General features: G+C 50.3%; 1 protein-coding gene across 1 annotated transcript; it reads left to right on the top strand.

Moving 5' to 3' along the window:
• Positions 1-34: 34 nt before the first annotated feature.
• Positions 35-20944, top strand: LOC116946109 (periodic tryptophan protein 2 homolog). The gene is made up of 21 exons (XM_032960975.2): positions 35-242; positions 2349-2461; positions 3158-3252; positions 3775-3874; positions 5191-5334; positions 7344-7479; positions 8361-8581; positions 9445-9588; positions 10329-10399; positions 12131-12267; positions 13074-13222; positions 13602-13749; positions 13877-14027; positions 14491-14671; positions 15186-15333; positions 15835-15943; positions 16635-16700; positions 17293-17511; positions 17718-17868; positions 19101-19175; positions 20047-20944. The coding sequence occupies exons 1-21, from the start codon at positions 225-227 to the stop codon at positions 20174-20176; spliced, it is 2706 nt and encodes a 901-aa protein (XP_032816866.2). The 5' UTR covers positions 35-224; the 3' UTR covers positions 20177-20944.
• Positions 20945-22696: the final 1752 nt, after the last annotated feature.

Here is a 22696-nt window from a genome sequence, read left to right as displayed (position 1 = left end):
GGTTGGAGAGGGCGGGGTGAACCGGAAGTTATCGCCGCGGGTTTACCCCCGTCGCGGGCGCGTTAACCCGGAAGCACGTGTTAGTCCCGTGCGGCCGCGTGCTCCACACCGCGACTCCACACCGCGGCTCCACGTGTCCCGCGCGACTCCGCGTAGCTCCACGTCTTCACGGCTCCCCCCCGGCTCCCGTTCGCGGCTCGGGTTCCGCGCAGCGCTCCGCCGCCATGAAGTTCAACTTCAGGGTTCGTTCCATCGCGAGCGGTGTTCCAACCGGGCGTCGTTCGCACTGTGGCACCGTGCACGGAGCGAGGTCTCCATTTCTCTGTCGGTCCGTCTCATCCTCCTTCTTGTCAGGCTCTCTCCTCTGCCGTCTTCTCCTCTTCGCCCCGTCTCACGAGAGAGGATTTGGAGGCACACTCAGCCGGTCTCTGCAGAGGGGCAGCTGCATTTAGATAATTTGGCTGATATAAAATGTCCATGTGATGATAAGCCACTTTCTTGAGCTATCATTTGCGGCCAGGTCACTTCTGAAAAATAATAGCTCGGTGAGCTTTACCTGGTAAGATAAAAAACAAATTTCGTTTTATCTGAACGCTTTCAAGTGATTTGATTACCTTTACTATACTTCCATCTCCTGTCGTGTTTTTGTACTGTTTTAACGTTCTGACCCGCCCCTACTGGACGTATGTGAAAAGGAGCTTTATAGCTCATCGGATTCTCCTCCTGCAGTATATATTCTGATTTTGACGTCCATACGGACCGCACTGTGTGATTGTGACTTGAGAGTTGTAGCCTTGTAATTATCACCACCGTCATAATCAACAGCAGTAGATTCAAGTTCACTTTCAGTAACCAGGTGAGAACTTAAAAGACGCCAGGATAATCGTCTAATTTTAAATAGTAACCCGGGTCGCTAAAACTAGAAAGAGCAACGACGTGAAAGTACAGCAACCATTTCTCACGCTCTTGTGACTTAAAAGTCCACCTTGCATGTTACAACAGCGACTTCATTGCTCCACCGTCGCGTGAATTATCCTCGGAGTGTTGCCTCCTTGAGCTGCGACTCCGTCGTTCGTCTTGGCCGCCAGCCAACGACCCTGTCAGCAGTGTTGTCCTGTTCAAACCCGTCAACATGACTTGTCAGGTCTGCATGTTCTCTAATGCGCCTCTCTCTGCCTAACTTTCAAAGCAGCACCAATCATTGGCGCGACATCAGCTCTCTCATTTTCTTGCGAATCTCGGTATGTCTTCTTGGTTCTTTCGGTAAAGTCACGTAGAATGGAAATAAAATAATAAAAATTTCCATTCTACGTGACTTTACAGAAAGAACCAAGAAGATTAATCCCTGCAGTCACGAAAGCTTTAAATCGAAATCTCGGTATGGTCAGGAGCCAAATGCCAATGTCGAGGTCTGCTGCTAGCCTCGACCAGAGGGCTTCAGCAGAGAGAGAGAGAGAGCGTTGTCTTGCTGTTCCTCCTCCGTTGAAGGAGCGCAGAGCACAGTGGTTTAATGTATGGTCCATAGTTGATGCTGCGTGACCATCAAGACGAAATGCACCGATTATTGTTTACACACACGCATTGAAATGTCTCAATCATGGAATGCTTCATCAATCATTCTGCCACGATTATGTGGTGGATGTGTGATTGAAATGCTCTTCCGATCTTCTTTGGTTCTTTCGGTAAAGTCACGTAGAATGAAACTAAAATAATAAATTGATAAAATAACATCAATTTATTATTTTATTCTCATTCTACGTGACTTTACCGAAAGAACCAAAGAAGATGAATCCTTGCAGTCACGAAAGCTTTAAATTGCTCTTCCGATATTAAGAAACCACTAAATTGAAAACTCATTTCTTTAGAACTGCTTTTTGTGTTTAGTTTGTTGTCTTTCCCCCGCACCTCCAATTAGCACGGTTGGCTACTTTCGGTGCGACAGAAGTTCAACATACATACAACACGGCTAGATTAAACTAAATTGTTTTATTTTACCAGCTAAGGCCCACTGAGCGATATAGCTCTTTTTTTCAGAAGTAACCTGCCCACAAATGATAGCTCAGCCAAGTTGCTTATCATGTGGAAATCTATAGCAGCCAAATACGCCAAACGCACGTTGATTCCAAATGTAGAGGGAAACCCCGGAGAATTCGGAGAAAAATCAACGCGATCACGGAGGGAACGAACACGCAAACTCCAAATATACAGGCATTGTGAGGGTCGGGATGGAGCCCACGACCTACCTCCTGCATACCAGGCGAGAGCGATGAAATCTCGCCACCGCGACACCCTGATGCGTGCGGCAATGCGCGCGAGTGCCCGCTATGATTGGTGCCTTTGCTCCGCAGTTTTCGAACCTGCTGGGCACCGTGTACCGTCGCGGAAACCTCGCCTTCTCTCCCGATGGCAACAGCGTGGTCAGCCCCGTGGGGAACCGGATCACGCTCTTCGACCTCAAAAAGTGAGTGGCGCCACGTGGGCAGCGATGCCCGCTCTCCGTGTTACGAGAGAGGGCTTTTGTTTACAAGCGGTCTGCAAGTTCTCCAGCATTAGTTTAAGCGATACCCTGACTGCTGACGAGACACTGAATGCCGCATTGGGTCATGCGTTGTCTCGTGTTGAACCAGTGCTGATGAATTTATAACCTAAAGTGTTTAGCAAAGCTCACCTATCATTGTTACATTTACAGTGTTATATTTTCGAGCGTTGCAGTCTTCATGGAGTTCCACATTGCTTCATTTCAGGCAATGGGTGGAGACCACCTTGCGCTATGTGTTTCCTACGCATTATTTAAAATGATGAATGTGTTTGTGTGTTTCTACACAACGGTGGTGGAAAGCGGTAGTGCAATGGTTGGCGCTCTGCGCTACAAACCCAGCAACCTGAGTTTGATTCCAACTCGTGATCACCAACACCGGTGACGATTATGAGAACTGGTCCTGGGCCTCTCCTTGGTCGACTCGGCCTCAAATGAGTACCTGGTGCAGTGCGTAAACATCGCCAGTGGGGAGACAAAGGTTTTTGGGGGGGGTGGTACTGGCCACCACCCCTTGTGTGCCCCTGTACCAGTCTTCATAGGTGCTCACTATCAGCACTTGCCCCAACAGGCTGTTAACGCTACACGGGGGATCTTTGTCTTTGTGTGTGTACGCAACAGTAACAAGTCGGAGACCCTGCCTGTGGCGACAAGGGTCAATATCAGCTGTGTGGGCCTCTCTCGAGACATGAGCCTGGCCATCCTCATTGACGAAGGTGCGGCCTTCCCACGGCATCCCCGCTTTGCGAGCCGTGCTCGTTAACATCCTCCATTCGTGTGATTAGAAGCTGCTTGCCCCGAGCTATTAACCCTTTGCCGTTCCGAGGCGATTGCAGGGTGGGTGTCCCGTTCACCTCTGAATCTCGGGAAACGCGCAAGCGGCCCATTGTAGCATTTTTTTTTTTAGAGAGGCCTAGTAAGTAGCGCTGTTGTTTGAAAGACGTCGTTACTCACCGCAGAGAATCGCAGCGACACGACCGCCGCACTCTACGACAGCCGGCGCCAAGCTGTGCCACACGCCTTCCCGCGTGGCCTTGGGGGGAGCCTCGGTACCGATAAAGTTTTTTTATTTTAGTTTTTCTTCCGTTGTCGTTTCGATGACTTATGCGTATATACGTCATCGGGACTGAATCGAAATAAAATCTGATGACGTACACCACCACGTATGCTTTTTCTGAGCTGATCGTTGCCTCTTGAGAGCGAACGTTGATGCCGTGGGGGGGGGTTCTCTGTTGCAGAGGGTGCCGCGGTGCTCGTGAGCATGATCGGCAAATCGGTGCTGCACCACTTCCACTTCCACAAGCCGGTGCACAGCATCAAGTTCTCTCCGGACGGGCGGTGAGTTGCCACCAACACCCCCCCCCACTCCACCTCGTCAGGCAAGCTCACCCCCCTCTTGGGAGGTCGCAGGGTTATAAGAAAGCGTTTTCAAACCCGGGGCTGTTTTCCTTTCAGAATTAGAATCTTCATTTCAGAATATTTATTTAAACTGGAAGAATCCGATGAGCTATGAAGCTCTTTTTTCAGCATTGTCCAGTAGGGGCGGTCGGCAAGTTAAAACAACAAACAAAAAGGCGATTTTCCCAAGGAGCTGTGCTTTATTTGTCTGACCTGTTATTATTACTATTGGACAATCCTTCAAATCTGCGACGCGCATCTGATTATTAACAATTCCCAGATTTCACACGCAATTTCGATCGAAAGTATTAAACGAAGCTGCTGCCCCAAAGTGATTGTAACCACCACCCTCGTCTCGTCTCTTGGCATCTCCATCCTGCCACTCTGTCCTCAATTAAACCCACTTTCTTGAAATAGATAAAGTTTAAGTGTCAATGTAATTTTACAACCTGATTGCTTTTATTACTACTGTTTTTTTAATCTGTAATTGTGGAATGCTTTAATGTTGTCTGCTGGCCCAGTTGCCCTTTAAACAAGAGCTTCTTAGCTCTGCGGGCTTCTGATTCTTCTGACAATAATATTAATTACAATAATAGCAACAGTGTTTTACTTGTATAAAGCATCGTTCATCCAAATTGCATCTCAAAATGCAGTGGAATTCTGTAAAACGTATAGTTTTTTTGCACGGAGCCGCTGAAAACAAGAACACGAGCATGAAGGGTAGCCAGAGCCGGTGCCAACTATTGCCCAAGCTCTGTGGACCTATGTTGTGATGTTTGCCCGACTCGGTTAACGAGTGTTTATACACGTGGGAGACAACACAGGAGTACCCTGAGAAAACCCATGCTTATGAGCATTGGGAGGCGTGGTAGTAACAGTCCCAACGCAGATGGAAACGAACCCGCTTGCTGGACTGCCATCACACCCTGGCGACCTCGCAGCCCCCTGCGGGTTTGGGAGATTCACGAGCGCTCGCGCGCGTTTGCGTGATCCACCAACCCTCGCCTCCGCTTCCGCTGTGCTGGGTTACCGGCAATGTTACGGCACGGCCACCAGTGCCCGGCCGCTGGAGTTTGTGTCCCTCTCTCTCCCTGTGGTCGTAGAGTATTTGGTTGCTATTAATTTCCACGAGATAAGCCACTTCGTTGGGCTGTAATTTGTGGCCAGGTCACTTTTGATAAAGAGCTATATAGCTCAGTGGGCCTTGCCTAGTAAAATAAAAAATAAATATTTTGTGACTCTTGCCGATTTTGCAGGAAGTTTGTCGTGACCAAAGACAAGGTGGCAATGCTTTATCACGCTCCCGGCCTCGTGCGGGAGTTCAACCCGTTCGTGCTGGACAAAACCTTCTTTGGGCCGTACGACGAGACCACCTGCATCGACTGGACGGACGATTCCAGGTGAGCTCTCACGGCCCGGCGTTGCGCGCACCGCCCATCGCTGACGTGCGTGTGCTTCCGTGTCCGCTCCGCACGATGCTGGGTACTGCCTGGAGATCTACTGGACAGCTGTGAAAAAGAGCTTCATATCTCATCGGATTCCTCCAGGACAGCGTTGTTCATTGAAGGCCCCGTGGGCCACTGGCGGCCCCTGGTGGCCTTTAGCGCAGCCTCCCAACAATACACAAAATGTGAAAACATCCCCCATCATCATCATCGTGCTGCTGTCAAACCCCCAATGGTTTCAAATGTGTGGTGGCCCTCACACTGACGATGTCTTATCAACGAAAGTGACCCCGCCTCTGAAAATGAGTGAAGAACGCTGCTCCAGGATGAATAAAAATTCTGAATATGATTCTGATCAGGTGCATTTGCAACGGATAATTTAAACGTGAGCGGAGTGTATGGACTCCCAGACTCCCGATTGTCTAGGCGGCTCGGATGGCATCCCTCCCGGGTGCAACCACACCACCACCCCTCATGCACGCACGTCTTCAGAGCTGAGCTGCACACATGGCGGAGGGAGATATCACACACCTGTGTGTGTGTCTCGGTAATGCTTCCGTACCGGATTTTTTTCTTCACATTCCGGGCATCCCTCGATTTACAGAAGGGAGGCGTAAAAACTAAATTTCGTAAATCGGGAACGACTGTTCCCTAACACTCAAGATTAGGGATTGTGATTTGACCGTCATTATTCCAACTCTTTAACTTAAAAATATACACCACCTATATCACTTTTAACAATACAATAAGGATAAAGAACAAAAACATTAAAACTATTTACATGACTTTACCGAAAGAACCAAGAATATGAATCCTTGCAGTCACGAAAGCTTTAAATAAAATGTATCTATTAAGAATTAATTTAAAATGAAAATAATTAACCTTTTCAGGGAACTCAACGAAATATCTGCACATTAAACTTATTTTGCATGGTACGTAGCTAATTGTGCTATTTGGGAGGTATGTTGACATTTTTTCACACCTTACGTAGCCAGTCATGCTGTTGTGGACGCATGGCGACGCAGCCTCCCGTGTGGCTTCTCGTTTGATGATCTCACGGCGCGTGGCTGGAGTGAAATTTCGTGAACGTGGAAATATTCGATTTCGTTAATCGAAAAGTGTCCGTAATTTGTCAATTGCGTTCACACAAAATCTCGTAAAACCGAACGTTCGTAAATAGTGGGATCCCTGTATAATTTAACACGTGGAGTAAACCTTGCTTATAGCTTGGCAGCATCAGTCCAACCGCATCCTTTATTTGTACCGCCCCCTTTTGTCATCCACTGTTGGAAGAGGACCTCACGCGTTCGAGACGTGGGGTGATTTTGACCGTACCTCATCAAGCTGGTCGGTGCCGGTTGGTGAGGGTGGGAAGGATTGACGTGGGAACACAGAAGTACAGGAAGTCCTCGTTTAACGCGGTAGTAGATGCGTTCCTGAAAAGTGCCGCATCGTATCTAAGCCAGATAAAGTCTGGCCTAGATACGATGTACTACTACGCAGCACGCACAGTGAGATGGCGGGACAAATTACTGAGGGTACGCCACCGCGTTACTGTATCATTCCGCGTACTATATCACTGTACCGCTCGGCCACGCAGCTCAAGAAAGTAGTTTGTTGTCGATTGCTCAGAAACCGCGTTCTAACGGTGCGCGTTATGCGACCTGCAGCGCGATGATTGAAAACAGCACGGGCGAGATGAAACAGTCGGAGTGTCTGGTAGACCGAGCCCTCGACGTTGGTGTAGGAATCGACGAGTGAACGTCACGGAAAGGATAACCACGGTCGTAGTGGTAGTGGTGGTAGTAGTAGCGCTAGAAGGCGGACGCGGTGGGCGACTTTCCGCGCCAGCGAGTGAGATCTGGCGCGCGATCTCGCGTGGTTTCGGTCGCGAGAGCCTCTCTTTGTCTTTGTGACAGCAGCTCGACTGCGCCCACGCGCGTCTCCACCCCTCCCCCCCCCAGGTGCTTCTCGGTGGGCAGCAAGGACATGTCCACGTGGGTGTTCGGAGCCGAGCGCTGGCAGAACCTGGTCTTCTACGCCCTCGGGGGCCACAGGGACGCCATCGTCGCGTGCTTCTTCAGGCAGAACTCCCTCGACGTACGTGCGCGCCTCCCTTGGCTCGCTTGCGGCGGGCAGAGAGGGGGGAGGGCACCCCCCAGGTGCGGGGGGTGGGGTGGTGCGGCTGACGGACAGCTCGTGGGCGGGCGGTAAGCCTGGTGGGTGGTGGCAGGCCCTCGGCCTGCACTCGGTGCACCGCTGTGCCGCTCCTCGTGCCGTTGTCTATCGGCTCGGCCGTGACAGTGACGTGTGGGCGCCGGCGGTGTCTCGTGGAAAGGAGCCCCCCCCACCTGGGTTCAATCTGAAACCCGGGCATCTTTCTGCGTGGAGTTTGGGTGTTCTACCCCGGGTTGTGAATGGGCTCCTTCCGGATTCAGCGGTTTCCTCCCATAGCTACAAAAAACAAAACCACATACAATGTAGCAACATCCTAACGCTGAAAAAATACCTGCAAATTACTGAATTGGGATTACAATGTGATTATATATTTGTTAGGACCCTCCTAAAATAAAATCTTGAGACTATATAGAAGTGACTGGGCTATCACAAATTATAGCTCAACGAAATGGCTTACCACATGGAAATTTATAGCAGTCAAATACTCTAAATGCGCATTGATTATAAACGTGGAGGGAAAAACCGGAGGACCTGGAGAAAAATTCACGCGACCACGAGAGCACCGCAAACTCCAAATATTCAGCAGGTGTCAAGATCGGGATCGAACCCACGACCTCTGATACACCAGGCGGGGAAGGTAACATCTCGCCACCGCTGCGCCCTACTAGGCGAGGCTTTGCTGGATAAACTGTTGAGAGAGCACGCGTGTTCGTGTGTTGGTGTGTTCACGTGTCCGTGTGTTCGTGTGTTCGTGTGTTGGTGTGTTCACGTGTCCATGTGTTCGTGTGTTGGCGCTTTCTCAGATTTACACGCTGAGTCGGGATGCCGCGCTGTGCGTGTGGGAGTGCGACACTCCACTGACGGGCCTCAGGCCTCGGGCCGCGAAGGCCCCGGAGGAGGCGGTGGAGGAGGAGCGGGAAGTCCCCTGCGGCGACGGCGAGGGGGAGAAGGCCGGCGAAGTGATTCACGGGAAAGTGGAGACGGAAGTTGCCCAATACAAGGTCCACTACAAGCAGAAGTCCAAGTGAGTGGCGAGTGACGCGCAAGTTGTGACTGTGAGTTGTTGTGTGCAAGTGTGACAAGCTGTGGTGTTGAGTTGTGAGTGTGGTGGTGATGGAGTCAGAGTGTGCCGATGGCTTCAGGGAGGTTATTCCAGAGGTGTGGTACTGCAAACGAAAAAGATCTGTCCAACCACGTGGGTTGTGTGTGTAGAGTCCGACGATTTCTTGAGGTTGAAAGGAGGCGAACGCGGCCGTCGTCCGTCATTGTTGCGTGCCGGCACTGCGCGATGCGGAGCAACGGTCGAGGACGGAAGCAGTTTCACAGATCGCCTTCTAATCGTGCTTGTGCACCAGAAAGTGAGCCGAGTCGGGAATTAAACCCAGGCCCCTCTTGCTGTGAGGCACGGATGTTGCCACTTTGAGTCTGCGTGTTGCCTCCACAGAGAGCAGACTCTGTGGTCCAGGTGTGCAGTGGTGAGGCGTTAACTACCTCCTCGCCTGCTATGCAGGTGGTCGTGGGTTCGATCACGACCCTGACGCCTGCTGTATATGTGGAGTTTGCGTCTATCTCTTGTCGTGGTGGTCGCGTTTTTTCCCCTCCACGTTTAGAATCGACATCGCACGTTTAGAGTACTCGGCTGCTATACATTTCTACACGACGATAAGCCGCTTCGTTGAACCATCATTTGTGATGGCCAGGTCGCTTCTGAAAAAGATCTGTATGGATCAGTGGGCCTCACCTGGTAGAAATAAATGTTTAGTTGCGTTAGTTTAGTTGGCTAGTTTAGTTGAGGCGAGTTGAGTTAGGTGAGGTAGTTGAGTTATTTTAGTGGAGTGTGTCCGTCAGCACTGCTGAAGTGGTGGCACCTCCTCCTCGTCCCTGCAGGCACTTCTTCAACAAAGACGGAGACTTCAAATACCTCACCGCCGCCGACTACCACAAGGCCACGCAGATCCTTGTCTCGGCCTTCGCCTCCGGAGTGTTCCACATCCACGAGCTGCCGGACTTCAACCTCATCCACTCTCTCAGGTGACCCATCGGCCTCTCCACATTTTTAAGATCACCTGGTGGTGGATTTTTCTCCGGGTCCTCTGGTTTTTCCCTCTACATAATCAGCATGCCTTAAGAGTAGCTGGCTGCTGTAAATTTCCACATGTGATGATAAGCCACTTGATTGAGCTGTCATTTGTGGCCAGGTAATTTTTTGCAAAAGAGCTACACAGCTCAGTGGGCCTTACCTGGGAAAATAAAAAAAATAGTCTCAAGACTTTTCTTTCTGGAGGGTCCTGCCAAATACATTCACAGTAGGGGTAGGCAATACTGTAAAATAAAAGTTGTAAATGTTGTGGCTTGGCTCTCCAACACCGGTGTGCTGTACTAGTGCCGAATTGGCACGTTCGCTTTACGTGACAACCCTTACTAGTTGGCTGGTGGCGGGTTTTACTCGATCTAACCCAAAAAAACATCTTATTGATGATATTGGTCGCGAAAGCCTCCTACTACCCGTTACACTGTGTAGAGTTTAGTTTCCCTTGCCGCCCCGGCAGGGTTGGGAGTCTCGCAAATTTCCGTGATCCGCCAACCCTCGCGTCCCAGTTGGGTGAATGTTGTCTGCGCCACGAACGCCGGCGCGCAGCAAAGCTGCGTGCTCGCGCGACCATCGCGCGCGTTGCGTGCATGCCAGATGAATCGGTGTTGAGTTGAGAAACGTTTTTGGGATGACCGCAGCGTGAGCCCTTCCAAAGCAAATTCTCTCCCTTTTCCTGCAGCATTTCGGACCAATCGATCTCGTCGGTTTGCATCAACAACACGGGCGACTGGATCGCTTTTGGCTGCACAGGTGAGTTGGTGTTCGCCGTCCTTGGCCTTCGTAGAGCTCCTCCTCTCGTCCTCTTCATTCCCAATCTTCTCTCCGTCCCTCCTCCTCCCTGTTCGGTCCTTCTCCCTCCTTGCAACCCTCCACTGGAATCAACTTCCTCTGCACATTGAGCAGCACTGCGACCCACAGACTCAGCACTGCTACCCATAGACTCAGCACTGCTCCATAGACTCAGCACTGCACCATAGACTCAGCACTGCTCCATAGACTCAGCACTGCACCATAGACTCAACACTGCACCATAGACTCAGTACTGCACCATAGACTCAGCACTGTCATAGACTCAGTACTGCCCATAGACTCAGCACTGTTACCCATAGACTCAGCACTGCCCATAGACTCAGCACTGCTACCCATAGACTCAGTACTGCACCATAGACTCAGCACTGTCATAGACTCAGTACTGCCCATAGACTCAGCACTGTTACCCATAGACTCAGCACTGCCCATAGACTCAGCACTGCTACCCATAGACTCAGTACTGCACCATAGACTCAGCACTGCTACCCATAGACTCAGTACTGCACCATAGACTTAGTACTGTCCATAGACTCAGTACTGTACCATAGACTCAGTACTGCCCATAGACTCAGCACTGCACTGTAGACTCAACACTGCACCATAGACTCAGCACTGCAACCCATAGACTCAGTACTGCCCATAGACTCAGTACTGCCCATAGACTCAGCACTGCACCGTAGACTCAACACTGCACCATAGACTCGGCACTGCTACCCATAGACTCAACACTTCCTATAGACTCAGCACTGCTACTCATAGACTCGGCACTGCCCATGGACTCAGCACTGCCCATAGACTCAGTACTGCCCATAGACTCAGTACTGCCCATAGACTCAGTACTGCTCATAGACTCAGCACTGCACCGTAGACTCAGCACTGTTCATAGACTCAGCACTGCACCATAGACTCAACACTGCACCATAGACTCAGCACTGCCCATAGACTCAAAACTGCACCATAGACTCAGCACTGCTACCCATAGACTCAGCACTGCCCATAGACTCAGCACTGCCCATAGACTCAGTACTGCCCATAGACTCAACACTGCACCATACGCTCAGTACTGCACATAGACTCAGTACTGCCCATAGACTCAGCACTGCTCATAGACTTAACACTGCCCACCCACCTCCTTGTGTGCCACTGTGCCAGCCTTCATAGGTGTTCCTCGCTAACAGCACTTGCCACCCAAATTCTGTTAAAACTAAACTATTGTTTTCTTTTACCAGGTAAGGCCCACTCAGCTATACAGCTCTTTTCAGAAGCAACCTGGCCACAAATGATAGCTCAACGAAGTTGCTTATCATGTGAACATTTTAGCAGCCAAATACTCTAAACGCGTGAACTCTATTCTAAATGTGGAGGGAAAAGCCGGAGGACTCAGAGAAAAATTCACGACCCAGGAGAAAAATCCATCTTCAAGGTCGGGATCAAACCCACGACCTCCTGTATACCAGGCGAGGTAGTTAACATTTCTTGAGCACGGCTTTTTGTGTTTTGTTTGTCGTCCTTTTATTATTAGCACAGTTGGCTACGTATTGTAAAGTTCCTTGAAAAGGGCACACTATATAAATCCGAAATAGAATAGAGGTTCAACATATGTACGTTTTTCCACCATGTTCAAGGCTGTATGGGGTTGGTGGGGATGTTTGTCGTTGTTTTGCTGTGCAGGCTACGGGCAGCTGTTGGTGTGGGAATGGCAGAGCGAGTCGTACGTCATGAAGCAGCAGGGCCACTACAACAGCATGGCTTGCGTGAGCTACTCGCCCGATGGGCAGCACATGGCGACAGGCGGGGATGACGGCAAGGTGACTCTTCCGCTCCGCTTGGTTTGCCGCAGTGGCGCCGGGTTAGGTTCAGGGGGGAGGGTGGGGGAGGAGGGTGGTTGGGGGGAGAGGGGTGGTGGAGGGGGGGAGGGCGTTCCTGAGAAAGGTGCAACGACGAATATCAAAACGACGGAAATCAGCGATTTTGGCTAATCTTTTTTCCTTCCACGAGAGCCTAAACAAAGACGACGCCATAGAGTCAGAATCAGGATCTGTATTTAGACTTGGGCAAGGCAGCAAAACAACAGCAAGAGCCATCCCAGACCACAGCAAGACAACACAGCAGCAGGGGCACCATCGCCCCCATTGTGAACGTTGGGCGGTCCCCTCCTGAAAATACGTCTTGAGACTCGGAGTGAGATTTTCCTTGGCAAACAAGAAGAATAATTGAAACTTGTTTTATTTTACGATTTTATTTCACCAGGTAAGGCCCCCACTGAGCTACATAGCTCTTTTTAGAAGCGACTTGGCCACAAATGACAGCTCAACGAGAAGTGGCTATCACGTGAAATGTTTTAGCAGCCAAATACTCTGAACGCGTGATGTTGATTCTAAATGTGGAGGGAAAAACCAGAAGACCCGGAGAAAAATCCACACGTCCACGGGAGGGGAGAGAAACGCAAACTCTAAATATACAACAGGCGTCAGGATTAAACCCATGACCTCCTGTATACCAGGTGAAGTAGTTAACATCTCCTAGCCACCATAATGATCATTATTATAAAATCCCATAATAATAATATGATAATAACGTGAGGGCGTGTGGTCGGTGGTGTTGTGTGCTGCAGGTGAAGCTGTGGAACACGAGCAGCGGCTTCTGCTTCGTCACCTTCAGCGACCACAGTAGCTCCATCACGGGCATCACCTTCACCAGCACCGGCTTCGTGGTGCTCTCCGCCTCCCTGGATGGCACCGTCCGAGCCTTCGACCTGCACAGGTGGCGGAAGTTCCACATTCCCATGGCCGGACGCGAGACCTAAACTAAACTAAATTTGTATTTTACCAGCGAAAACCCACTGAGCCGTTTAGCTCTTTTTTCAGACCTGGCCACAAATGATAGCTGAACGAAATGGCTCATCATAACGTGGACATTTCTATCAGCAGCCAAATATGCTCAACGCACATCAATTCGAAATGTGGAGGGGAAAAACCGGAGGACCCGGAGAAAAATCCACACAACCACCACGGGGAGAGAAAGGGAGAGAGAATACCAGACTCCAGATATACAACAGGCATCATCAGTGTTGGGATGGAGCCCACGACCTCCTGCATACCAAGCGAGGTAGTTAACACCTCGCCGACCCGGCGTCCCACAGGTACCGCAACTTCCGGACGTTCACGTCACCGCGTCCGGCGCAGTTCTGCAGCGTGGCGGTGGACTCGAGCGGGGAGGTGGTGTGCGCTGGCTCCTCCGACCACTTCGAGGTCTACGTGTGGTCCATGCAGACCGGACGTCTGCTGGAGGTTTGTCTCCGCTCACCACTCCCTGCCACCGTGGGTGCCCGGTACGCAGGAGCCACCGTTAACGCGCGGCACTTGCCCCGGCGGTCTGTCGAGGCTACACGGGGGGTCTTTGTCTTTGTGCGCGCAGGTGCTGGCTGGTCACGAGGGGCCGGTGAGTGGCCTCAGCTTCAGCCCCGGGCAGGCCCTGCTGGCGAGCTGCTCGTGGGATCGCACGGTGCGCGTCTGGGACGTGTTCGAGAGCAAGGGCAACCGGGAGACCATCCAGCTCAACTCGGACGGTACCGCTCACCTCACCGCCCCTACTCGCCTTAACGCTCCACTCACCGCCCCCGCTCGCTGCTCCTGTTCACCTTCCACTCACTGTTCCCCTCTCAACTCCCCTCACCGCTTCCCCTCACTCACTGCTCCACTCACCGCCCCGCTCAATACTCCCCTCACCGCTCCACTCACTATTGCCCTCAATGCCCCCGCTCACCGCTCCTCGCATGGTCATGGTCAGGATCAAATCCACGACCGCCTGTGTACCAGGCGAGGGAGATAACATCTCCTAGCCACTGACGAAAAGGCCACGATTTTTCCGGGTCGACCCTGTGGCTGGTGGTCTTGCTGCTGCTGCGTGTACGTGTGTATGTCGAACATCTTTCACACCGTACGTAGCCAACCGTGCTAATTGGAGGTGTGGCAGTGGCAGCCGGCAGGCGCTTGACGTTTAGCTGCGCGCTGCTGTGCCTGCCACCGCAGCCCTGGCCGTGGTGTTCCGGCCGGACGGCAAGCAGATCGCCGTCGCCACGCTGGACGGCCACATCTCGTTTTGGGACCCGCACCAGGCCACGCAGACCGGCTCCATCGAGGGGCGCCACGACCTGGCCATGGGGCGGCGGGACCTCGACCTCGTCACCGCTAAGCACACCGCCAAGGGGAAGTGAGTTGCAAATAAAACTTGTTTTTTTTATTACGTCCTTTTACCAGGTAAGGCAGGCCCACCTGAGCTACTGTGTAGCTCTTTTTCAGAAGCGACCCAGCCATCACAAATGATAGCTCAACGAAATGGCTTGTCGTCGCGTGGAAATGTATAGCAGCCAAATACTCTAGACGGACGCCGATTCTAAATTTGGAGGGAGAAACCGGAGTACCTGGAGAAAAATCCACGCGACCACGGAGAGAACATGCAAACTCCAAATATAGAGGCGTCGGGATGGGGATCGAACCCACTACCTCCTGTATACCAGGCGAAGTAGTTAACATCGCTTCAGCAGACTTGAGCAGGCCAGGCGCCGATACACCAGCCACACAGGGACGGCTGCCACCGGGGGGGGGTTGCCCCTTTGTAATGTGTCAATGACGCGGATTAAGGGCCAGAGGACGCTGCCACAGCTCCAGCTACGCCCACCGTTGCAGGTATGTCCCACCTCAGCGCGGCGTTTCTTTCACTCCAGGTCTTTCACCACGCTGTGCTACTCGGCCGACGGGGAGAGCATCCTGGCTGGAGGACGCTCCAAGTTTGTCTGCATCTACAACATCCAGGAACAAATCCTCATCAAGAAGTTTGAGATCTCCTGCAACCACTCCCTGAATGCCATGGAGGTGAGAGCCATCGTCGCATGCTCCCGGTTGCACACGCGCTTTATGGTGTCGTGTTGGCGTTGCAGTGGTAATGCTCATGCTGCCTTGCAGCAAGAAAGCCCTGGGTTCGATCCCCTAATCACGGTGCCTTTTTGGGTGGGTGGAGTTGGTACGTTTTGCACCTGTTCTGCATGGTGGAGAAATGTTTAACTCCCTCACCTGGTATGCAAGTCGTGGGTTTGAGCCCCCTCACGCCTGTATATTTGTAGTGCATGTTCTCCCTGTGGTTGCGTGGATCTTTACGTCTACATTTAGAATCGACTTATGTTGAGTATTTGGCTGCTAGAAATTTCCACACGATGATCAGCCACTTGGTTGAGCTACATAGCTCAGTTGGGCATTAGCTGGTCAAAAAAAAAGTTTTGTTTGAATGGGAAATAAAATCAATGGCAGAGCACCAATGAGGGATGTTATCAATGTGACCAGGCATCCTGATGTAACGACTTGTGTGTTGGTGTACAGCAATTCCTGGACCGACGAAAGATGACGGAGTTTGGAAGCCTGGCGCTGATCGATGAGGGCGTGGGGGATGAGGAGGGAACAGCCATCAGCCTTCCCGGCGTTCGACGAGGTAACTTTAACAATGCACCTCCTCCTCCTCCCTCCTCCGAGTCCGCGTGTTTTGAGCGGTCCTCCAGTAGGCGTCCTGTTCACAACGTTTCTAGAACTTCCGGTTTTGCTTTTACCCGTTTTCTTTGTTATGCTAACGTCGAGATGCGTGGTTTCAAGGTGCAAGCTTGTGCTGTTTTGCTGCACCGTACAACGCGGCCCAGCATAGCCGCGTCATGGTTTAATTCGTATGGTGGTGGAGGGTTACGCCACACAATTTTTGACCAAATTCTAAACAGGATCGGAATATTTATTTATATTGGGGGAGCCCGATGAGCTGTGAAGCTCTTTTTCACATCTCGTTAACTTGGGCCAACCACAAAAAAAAAGTTCCTGTGAAAGAGCTTCATAGCCCGTCGGGTTCCTCCAATATCAGAATTCCCAATTCCGAGTTGTGAACCGTGAACAAGCTGATACATCTACGTGTGCGTATTTTGGTGATGACCTCACGTTGACCCTTAAAAGCATGGTCGTGATGCCAGCATGCCAGTCGAGCCGACTGGACACTCAGCCGTGCGTGTAGCAGAGCACCGAGTGACCCCGACGCTGGTGTTAGTGGGGCATGGGCACGTCCACAGTTATAGTCTTGGACGGCCCTGGCTATGTGCGTGTCGTGCCTTTTGACGCGTCCTCTTTGTCCCTCGTACCCCCAGGAGACATGAGCAGCCGGAACTTCAAGCCGGAGGTGCGCGTGACATCCCTGCAGTTCGCCCCCACAGGTCCAACACAACTTTTCCCTCTTTTTGAAACCACACAAACACATGGTGCCTACTTTGATGCTGGCCAAGCATTCCAAACGTGGGACTCCCAACAAAAGTCTTCAGACGTAAACTGGCCATCCCATGTAATCGCAATTATAATGCATTTGTACCCATTGTGCTGTAAAGGTGGCACAGCCAGCCTTGTGGGCAATCTGTTCAGCGCAGCGTTCTTGGTATGTTGACTGATGGTACTTATGGAATATAATTGGACAAAAACTTTACTACTCTGCAATTCCATAAATGTGTGCAATTGTACCCACTAAAGAATATTCTCAGCCACTTCGCCTACAACACTGGGTCCTGTCTCACGAGCTACTGGCAGCCAGCCTCCTGCAATGCACTTGATGACCTAAAGAGTTGAGATAACCTGGCAACAAGCAATGCTTGCATGTTCTGGGTGTCTAGGACTTTCACTGCCTACTTACTAAATTCGGAGGTGTGGTGGAAGGACAACTAACTCATAAACCATAAAAGCAGTTTGAAAAATGAGTTTCCAATTTAGATTGAGCATTGTTGTGCTGTGCCATTGTGATTGCCATGGGCTGCTCAGGGCAGGGATGGGCTGCCACGACGACAGAGGGGCTGCTGGTCTACTCCCTCGACAGGGGGCTCGTGTTTGACCCCTTCGACCTGGACGTGGACGTGACGCCGCAGTCCGTGCGCAAGGCGCTCTCTGCCGGGAGCTTCTCCACCGCGCTCATCCTCAGCTTCCGCCTCAATGAGAAGCAGGTCATCCAGGAGGTGCTGGAGAGCATCCCCCACTCGCACAGTGAGTGACCGCTCCTCGCACCCACAGCATGATGGGTCCCCACGCTCACCCGCGGCGGGAGCGGCCGGGGTCCCCCGCGCTCCCCTGGAGTGTGCAGGGTCCCTGCACTCCCAGCTGGCTAGTGGAGTTCCAGCAGTCTGATGCTAGACCACCAGGTTTTTGTGCATTGTAACACCATGCCTGCACGCTCTCCCATTTCTCTCCAGTCGAGATTGTAAGCAGGTCCCTAGCAGAAGTCTACGTGCTCAAGACCTTGGATTTTGTTGCTGCTATGCTGGAGTCCTCTTGCCACCTCCACTTCTACCTCCTGTGGGCACACCAGCTGCTGCTGCTGCACGGGCCTTCACTCAAGGCTCGGTGAGAGGACACCCCTCCATGGCAGGCCCCAGGGTGGCAGCAATCACTTTTGTGGAGTTTGTGGATTCCTGCTCCCGCTCGTCTCTAGTGTATGAACGGATGAGCCAGCAGTGTTAAACAGTTTCTTTAGAATTGTCCTGTGAGCTAAGAAGCTCTTGAAACTGGTTTTGACAACAAAATAAACAGCGTTTGCTACCGGTCGCACAAAAAATTATAAATACAATAAATACAGCAATGAAAGTCAAATTTAAAAAAATGTACACTATATTACTTAATGAATTAGTTAACTAAAGTAAACATTAAGATTACAGAAACATTACAAAATAGTGCATTTAGAGAAGAATAAAATTCGATACAATATTCTAAAACAAGGAATAGAAATGCTTTGGGTAAAATAGTTTGCCTGTGAAAACAAATTGGAAGTAACACAAGTAACCATAACAATCACCATGACATTGCACACATTACAACAGAACAGGACTCCTATACCGAACAATAATAAACGATTAGTAGATCATCTACTTGCTTCAGCAGTGGCAGATTGTCAGGAATGCACTTGAAGTGATGTCAGATGCTTGAGTGAAGGTGGTGACTGTAAATCAATTTGTGGTGATATTCCAGAGACGAGGGGCGGCCATTGAGAATGCCTATTTACTAAAACCTGTTGGTTTGTACCATGGAACATTCAACAAAAACAATGATGAGCTCCTCAGGTTAGGTCTGACATCCTGTGGTATCAAGTGTTGAATTCGTCTTCCCCACTTTCGGAATGTTTTTGTTCTGCAGCTAAGAACACATGGGATGCAACTGGGTATTGACCCAAACATGCCAATGCTGAAACATTACCTCCATAATCTTTTGGGATGCCACACAGCAGGAACAACATTGCACCCCCCCTACTGGGAACCACTGGGCAGTAGCCTCCTCAAATGGAGCCTCTGGCGAGGCCTCTCCTAGGTAAACGAGCAATGTGGAGATGTATCAGCGTTATTAAATCAACCTTACCATTGTATCCATTTTCTAGAGTATCTGCTTTCAGCCAAAGTCCCTCACCATTGCTTTGAAGAGTGTGCCTCTTGTATGCTTGCGATTATTACTTAGAAGCAATGCAGGGTAGCTAGTCACCTTGCAACGCAGATGCCCGCTCACAATGTGGATGGCTGCTCTGGTACCATCTGGATGCCCTCACTCAATGGCACATTGCCGTGGCGTCTTGTTCCCTCCGCTGGCAGCTCCGCGTCCATCCTGCCGCTGATCCGGAACCTCCAGCGAAGCACCCAGAAGCGCCATGACGAAGTCGCCAAGCTGTGAGATTCCCCCACAGCGCCTGGACACACACGGCCCAAATGCACGATTCCTACCACCCCTGGCCTACTGCTATCAAGTGACATGATGGGATCTTTAAATGGTCCACCGTGAATGAGACACCTTGTCCTGCATTTCATGGTTAATACACCTGCAGTCGTAAAATCTTAGTCACGTACATTACACACACAAAGTGCTTACCACAAATGAACAGCAATACTTTACACTACTCTTCGAGGAGCATAAACCAGCGCACTAACTGCGGTCGTCACCGCATTGCGTGCTTTCAGATGCACTTCTGTGGCCATCTGGAAAATTATTTCTTCCAAAATTAGGAAGCCATTGGAACCATGCAATTGTAAAATGTAGATTTAACTCTCATTTCTTTAGAATTGCTTTTGGCGTTTAGTTTGTCGTCTTTAACCCTCAACTCCAATTAGCACGGTTGGCTACATAATGCATGCATATGCATTATGTACAGGGCTGCCCACCGGTTTCTAAACCAAGAACCTCTCCAGAAAGCTGCAGACTTGCCCCACAGGCGATTTTGTTGGTCGACACACCCTTGGGAGGTGGTGGGATTCCGTGCAAATGTCTGTGTTTATGGGAAGTGGTCGTGGAGCTGTTAGCAGCACACTGCACCATGAACCCAACGACCTGAGTTCTATTCCTGCTCAGCCAACACCAATGACGATTATCTGAACCGATCATGGGCTTCAGCAGTGTGTAAACATCACCACCAGGGAGACAAAGGCAGCCAGGCATGTTGCTGGCAACCCACCCCATTGTGCGCCGTGCTGAGCTTATATGCTCACTAACAGCACTTTCCCCAAAAGTCTGTTAAGCCTACAAGGGGGGATCTTTGTCTTGCAGGTGCGACTGGAACATGTACAACATGCGCTACGTCCTCGCACTGGCCCAGCAGACTCCCGAGAAGCCGGATGGAGAAGTGGCAGAAGAGGACTTGGATGAGAATGAACTCTTGAGCGATCTCATGATTTAGGACTTCGTCCGTGACACAAAACCGGCACCCCCATTTGTGGTGTACCTTGCCATGCTCGCTAAAGAGGTGGCGACGGACCTTTGCTCACATCATGGCCCTAGCTGACGCATGTCGGGCGAAGAGATCTGCATAGGAGGTGACAAACGCACAACGATCCAGGCTTTCCAGCGATTGTTGTGGTCACTTCCTGGAACGCTAAAAGAACTAAAGCCTTTTTATTTTACCAGGCAAGGCCCACCGAGCTATGTAGCTTTTTTTCAAAAGCGACCTGGCCACCAATCATAGCTCAAGTAAGTGGCAGCTTATCACATGGACGTATATAGCAGCCAAATAGTGAACATTCATGTGGATTCTCAAAATGGAGGAAACAAACTGGAGGACCTGAAGAAAAATGCAAGCGACCACGGGGAGAGAGACATGCCAACTCCGAATATACAGCAGCAGGCGTCAGGGTTGGGATGGAACCCACGACCTCCAGCATGCCAGGCGAGGGCGTTAACATCCCGACCTCACCATGCTCCATTTAGTAGCAAACCGAACATGGCGTCTAGTTGCTGCATTCACACGTTGAAGATTGTTTGTAAGTCAGCCTAAGTCTTATAAAAACTGCAGTGAAATATAATTCAATACAATATTTGTAGCAGATCTATGCACAAATCAATTCCTGCCACCTGAGAAACAAGATGCCAACCCCCAGACTGGTGGCAAACAAATGTGTAACTGTAAAGGATGGGGTTTTTTTCAATAAAAGTATTGTTCAGGACTCAATTTGAAAATCGTTGCCAGCGTGTTTGCCATTTATAAACACTGCCTGGGGGGCAGCAGTTGATGCAGTGTTGCGTGAACCCAGTAATGGTGTGGCTGCTCTGCATGGGGCATCGGGGCAGCAACCCACTCAAATAGATCCATTAAAACAAAAATTTGTTCCCCAACTTTGACATGAACGAGCAGTCCACACATTCCTTTGGACGCGACTGTCGGTCCCAATAGCCAGCCAGGAAAACTTGTGTTGGACATATACAGATTAATCCGGATTAATACAGATTAATCCGGATTAATACAGATTAATCCCCTCCTTGCAAAAACGTTCGGTTTACGAAATTTCACGTAAAACGCAACTAACAAATTACGGGACACTTTTCGATGAACTTAATCGAATGTCAACTAAATTTCACTGCGGCCACACGCCGTGAGAAAAATCACGTGGGAGGCCACGTGGGAGGCCACGTCATCTTCCACCCGCGACAGCGTCACGGCGTCCCTGCAGCAGCAGCACCTCCACATCGCCTCTCCACTCAATCCAAGGCGCAGCAAATCTTTTAGCGTGTTCCCCGAAAAGGTTACCGTTAGTTTTATCAAATTGTTAAATCGTGTTAATGTTACTCTTTGGTTCTTTCGGTGAAGTCACGTAGAAAGAAAATTAATTAAATAATAGAGTACCACGTTTTGATTGCAACACAAGCAACTGTCATCAGGTAGAACAATTTGAGAGAGAGACAAAACACAGACACGGAGACACACAGCATAGACACACAGACCCACAATGCCTCTGTGTCGAGGCCTTAAATAGAGAGGGGGGGTGGGCAGAGAGAGAGGTGGGTCTGCTGGGGCAGCTGCTGGAGCAGATAAATTAGCATGGCAATGAATCCGCCCCGAAGCGACCGAGGGAAAGAAGATCGAATGGCCCTATGAGAGACTGGTAAATTTTAGAGAGAAATAGTTTGAGAAAACAAAATTTAGCAAATCTTTTGTTTAGAAAATCTGTCAAATTTCACACTTTTAATTTTAGCAATCTTTGGAGATCATAATCAACCAGGCTGTGCGTTAACTGTGTGGTAGCTGACTGTGTTGCATTACATTTCCAAAATATTTGCTCAATTTTGTTTTCTCAAACTATTTCTCTCTAAAATTTACCAGTCTCTCATAGGGCCATTCGATCTTCTTTCCCTCGGTCGCTTCGGGGCGGATTCATTGCCATGCTAATTTCTCTGCTCCAGCAGCTGCCCCAGTAGACCCACCTCTCTCTCTGCCCACCAAACCTCTCTATTTAAGGCCTCGACACAGAGGCATTGTGGGTCTGTGTGTCTGTTGTGTGTCTGTCTGTTTCTCTCTGCTTGTGTCTCCGTGTCTGTGTTTTGTCTCTCTCAAATTGTTCTACCTGATGACGGTTGCTTGTGTTGCAATCGAAACGTCATACTCTATTATTTTGTTTCTACGAGACTTAACCGAAAGAACCAACGAGTAATTCCTGCAGTCACGAAAGCTTCAAATCGTGTTAATGTTCATATTTTTGTATTGTAAAAACACAGGTGTATATTGGTAGGAGTAGAGATGGCCGTCCGAAATACACCCCCGATTCTCTTTTAAAATTAAATGGTTAAAGCCGTTCCGATTTACGAATTTCCTTTTTAAGAATCGTCAAGTCGAGGAATGTCCGGAGCATCGTGAAACATCGTAACGCATTTGCGTGACGTCGGCACGCACCCTACTCAATGCTGAGAATCATGTGACGTCCGCACG

The sequence above is a fragment of the Petromyzon marinus genome, chromosome 26 (genome assembly GCF_048934315.1).
Source record: "Petromyzon marinus isolate PM22_M1 ecotype Great Lakes invasive population chromosome 26, UKy_Petmar_22M1.pri1.0, whole genome shotgun sequence".
Lineage (NCBI taxonomy): Eukaryota > Metazoa > Chordata > Hyperoartia > Petromyzontiformes > Petromyzontidae > Petromyzon > Petromyzon marinus.
Note: the sequence above shows the minus strand (reverse complement) of the source record. Positions and strands in the feature narration are given on the sequence as shown.

Bases quoted from the DNA above. Each gene is read 5' to 3' on its own strand.
- LOC116946109 (XM_032960975.2), top strand. The intron at 3,253-3,774 runs GTGCGGCCTTCC...TCTCTGTTGCAG, and splicing joins GGCCATCCTCATTGACGAAG to AGGGTGCCGCGGTGCTCGTG. The intron at 15,944-16,634 runs GTAACTTTAACA...TCGTACCCCCAG, and splicing joins CCTTCCCGGCGTTCGACGAG to GAGACATGAGCAGCCGGAAC.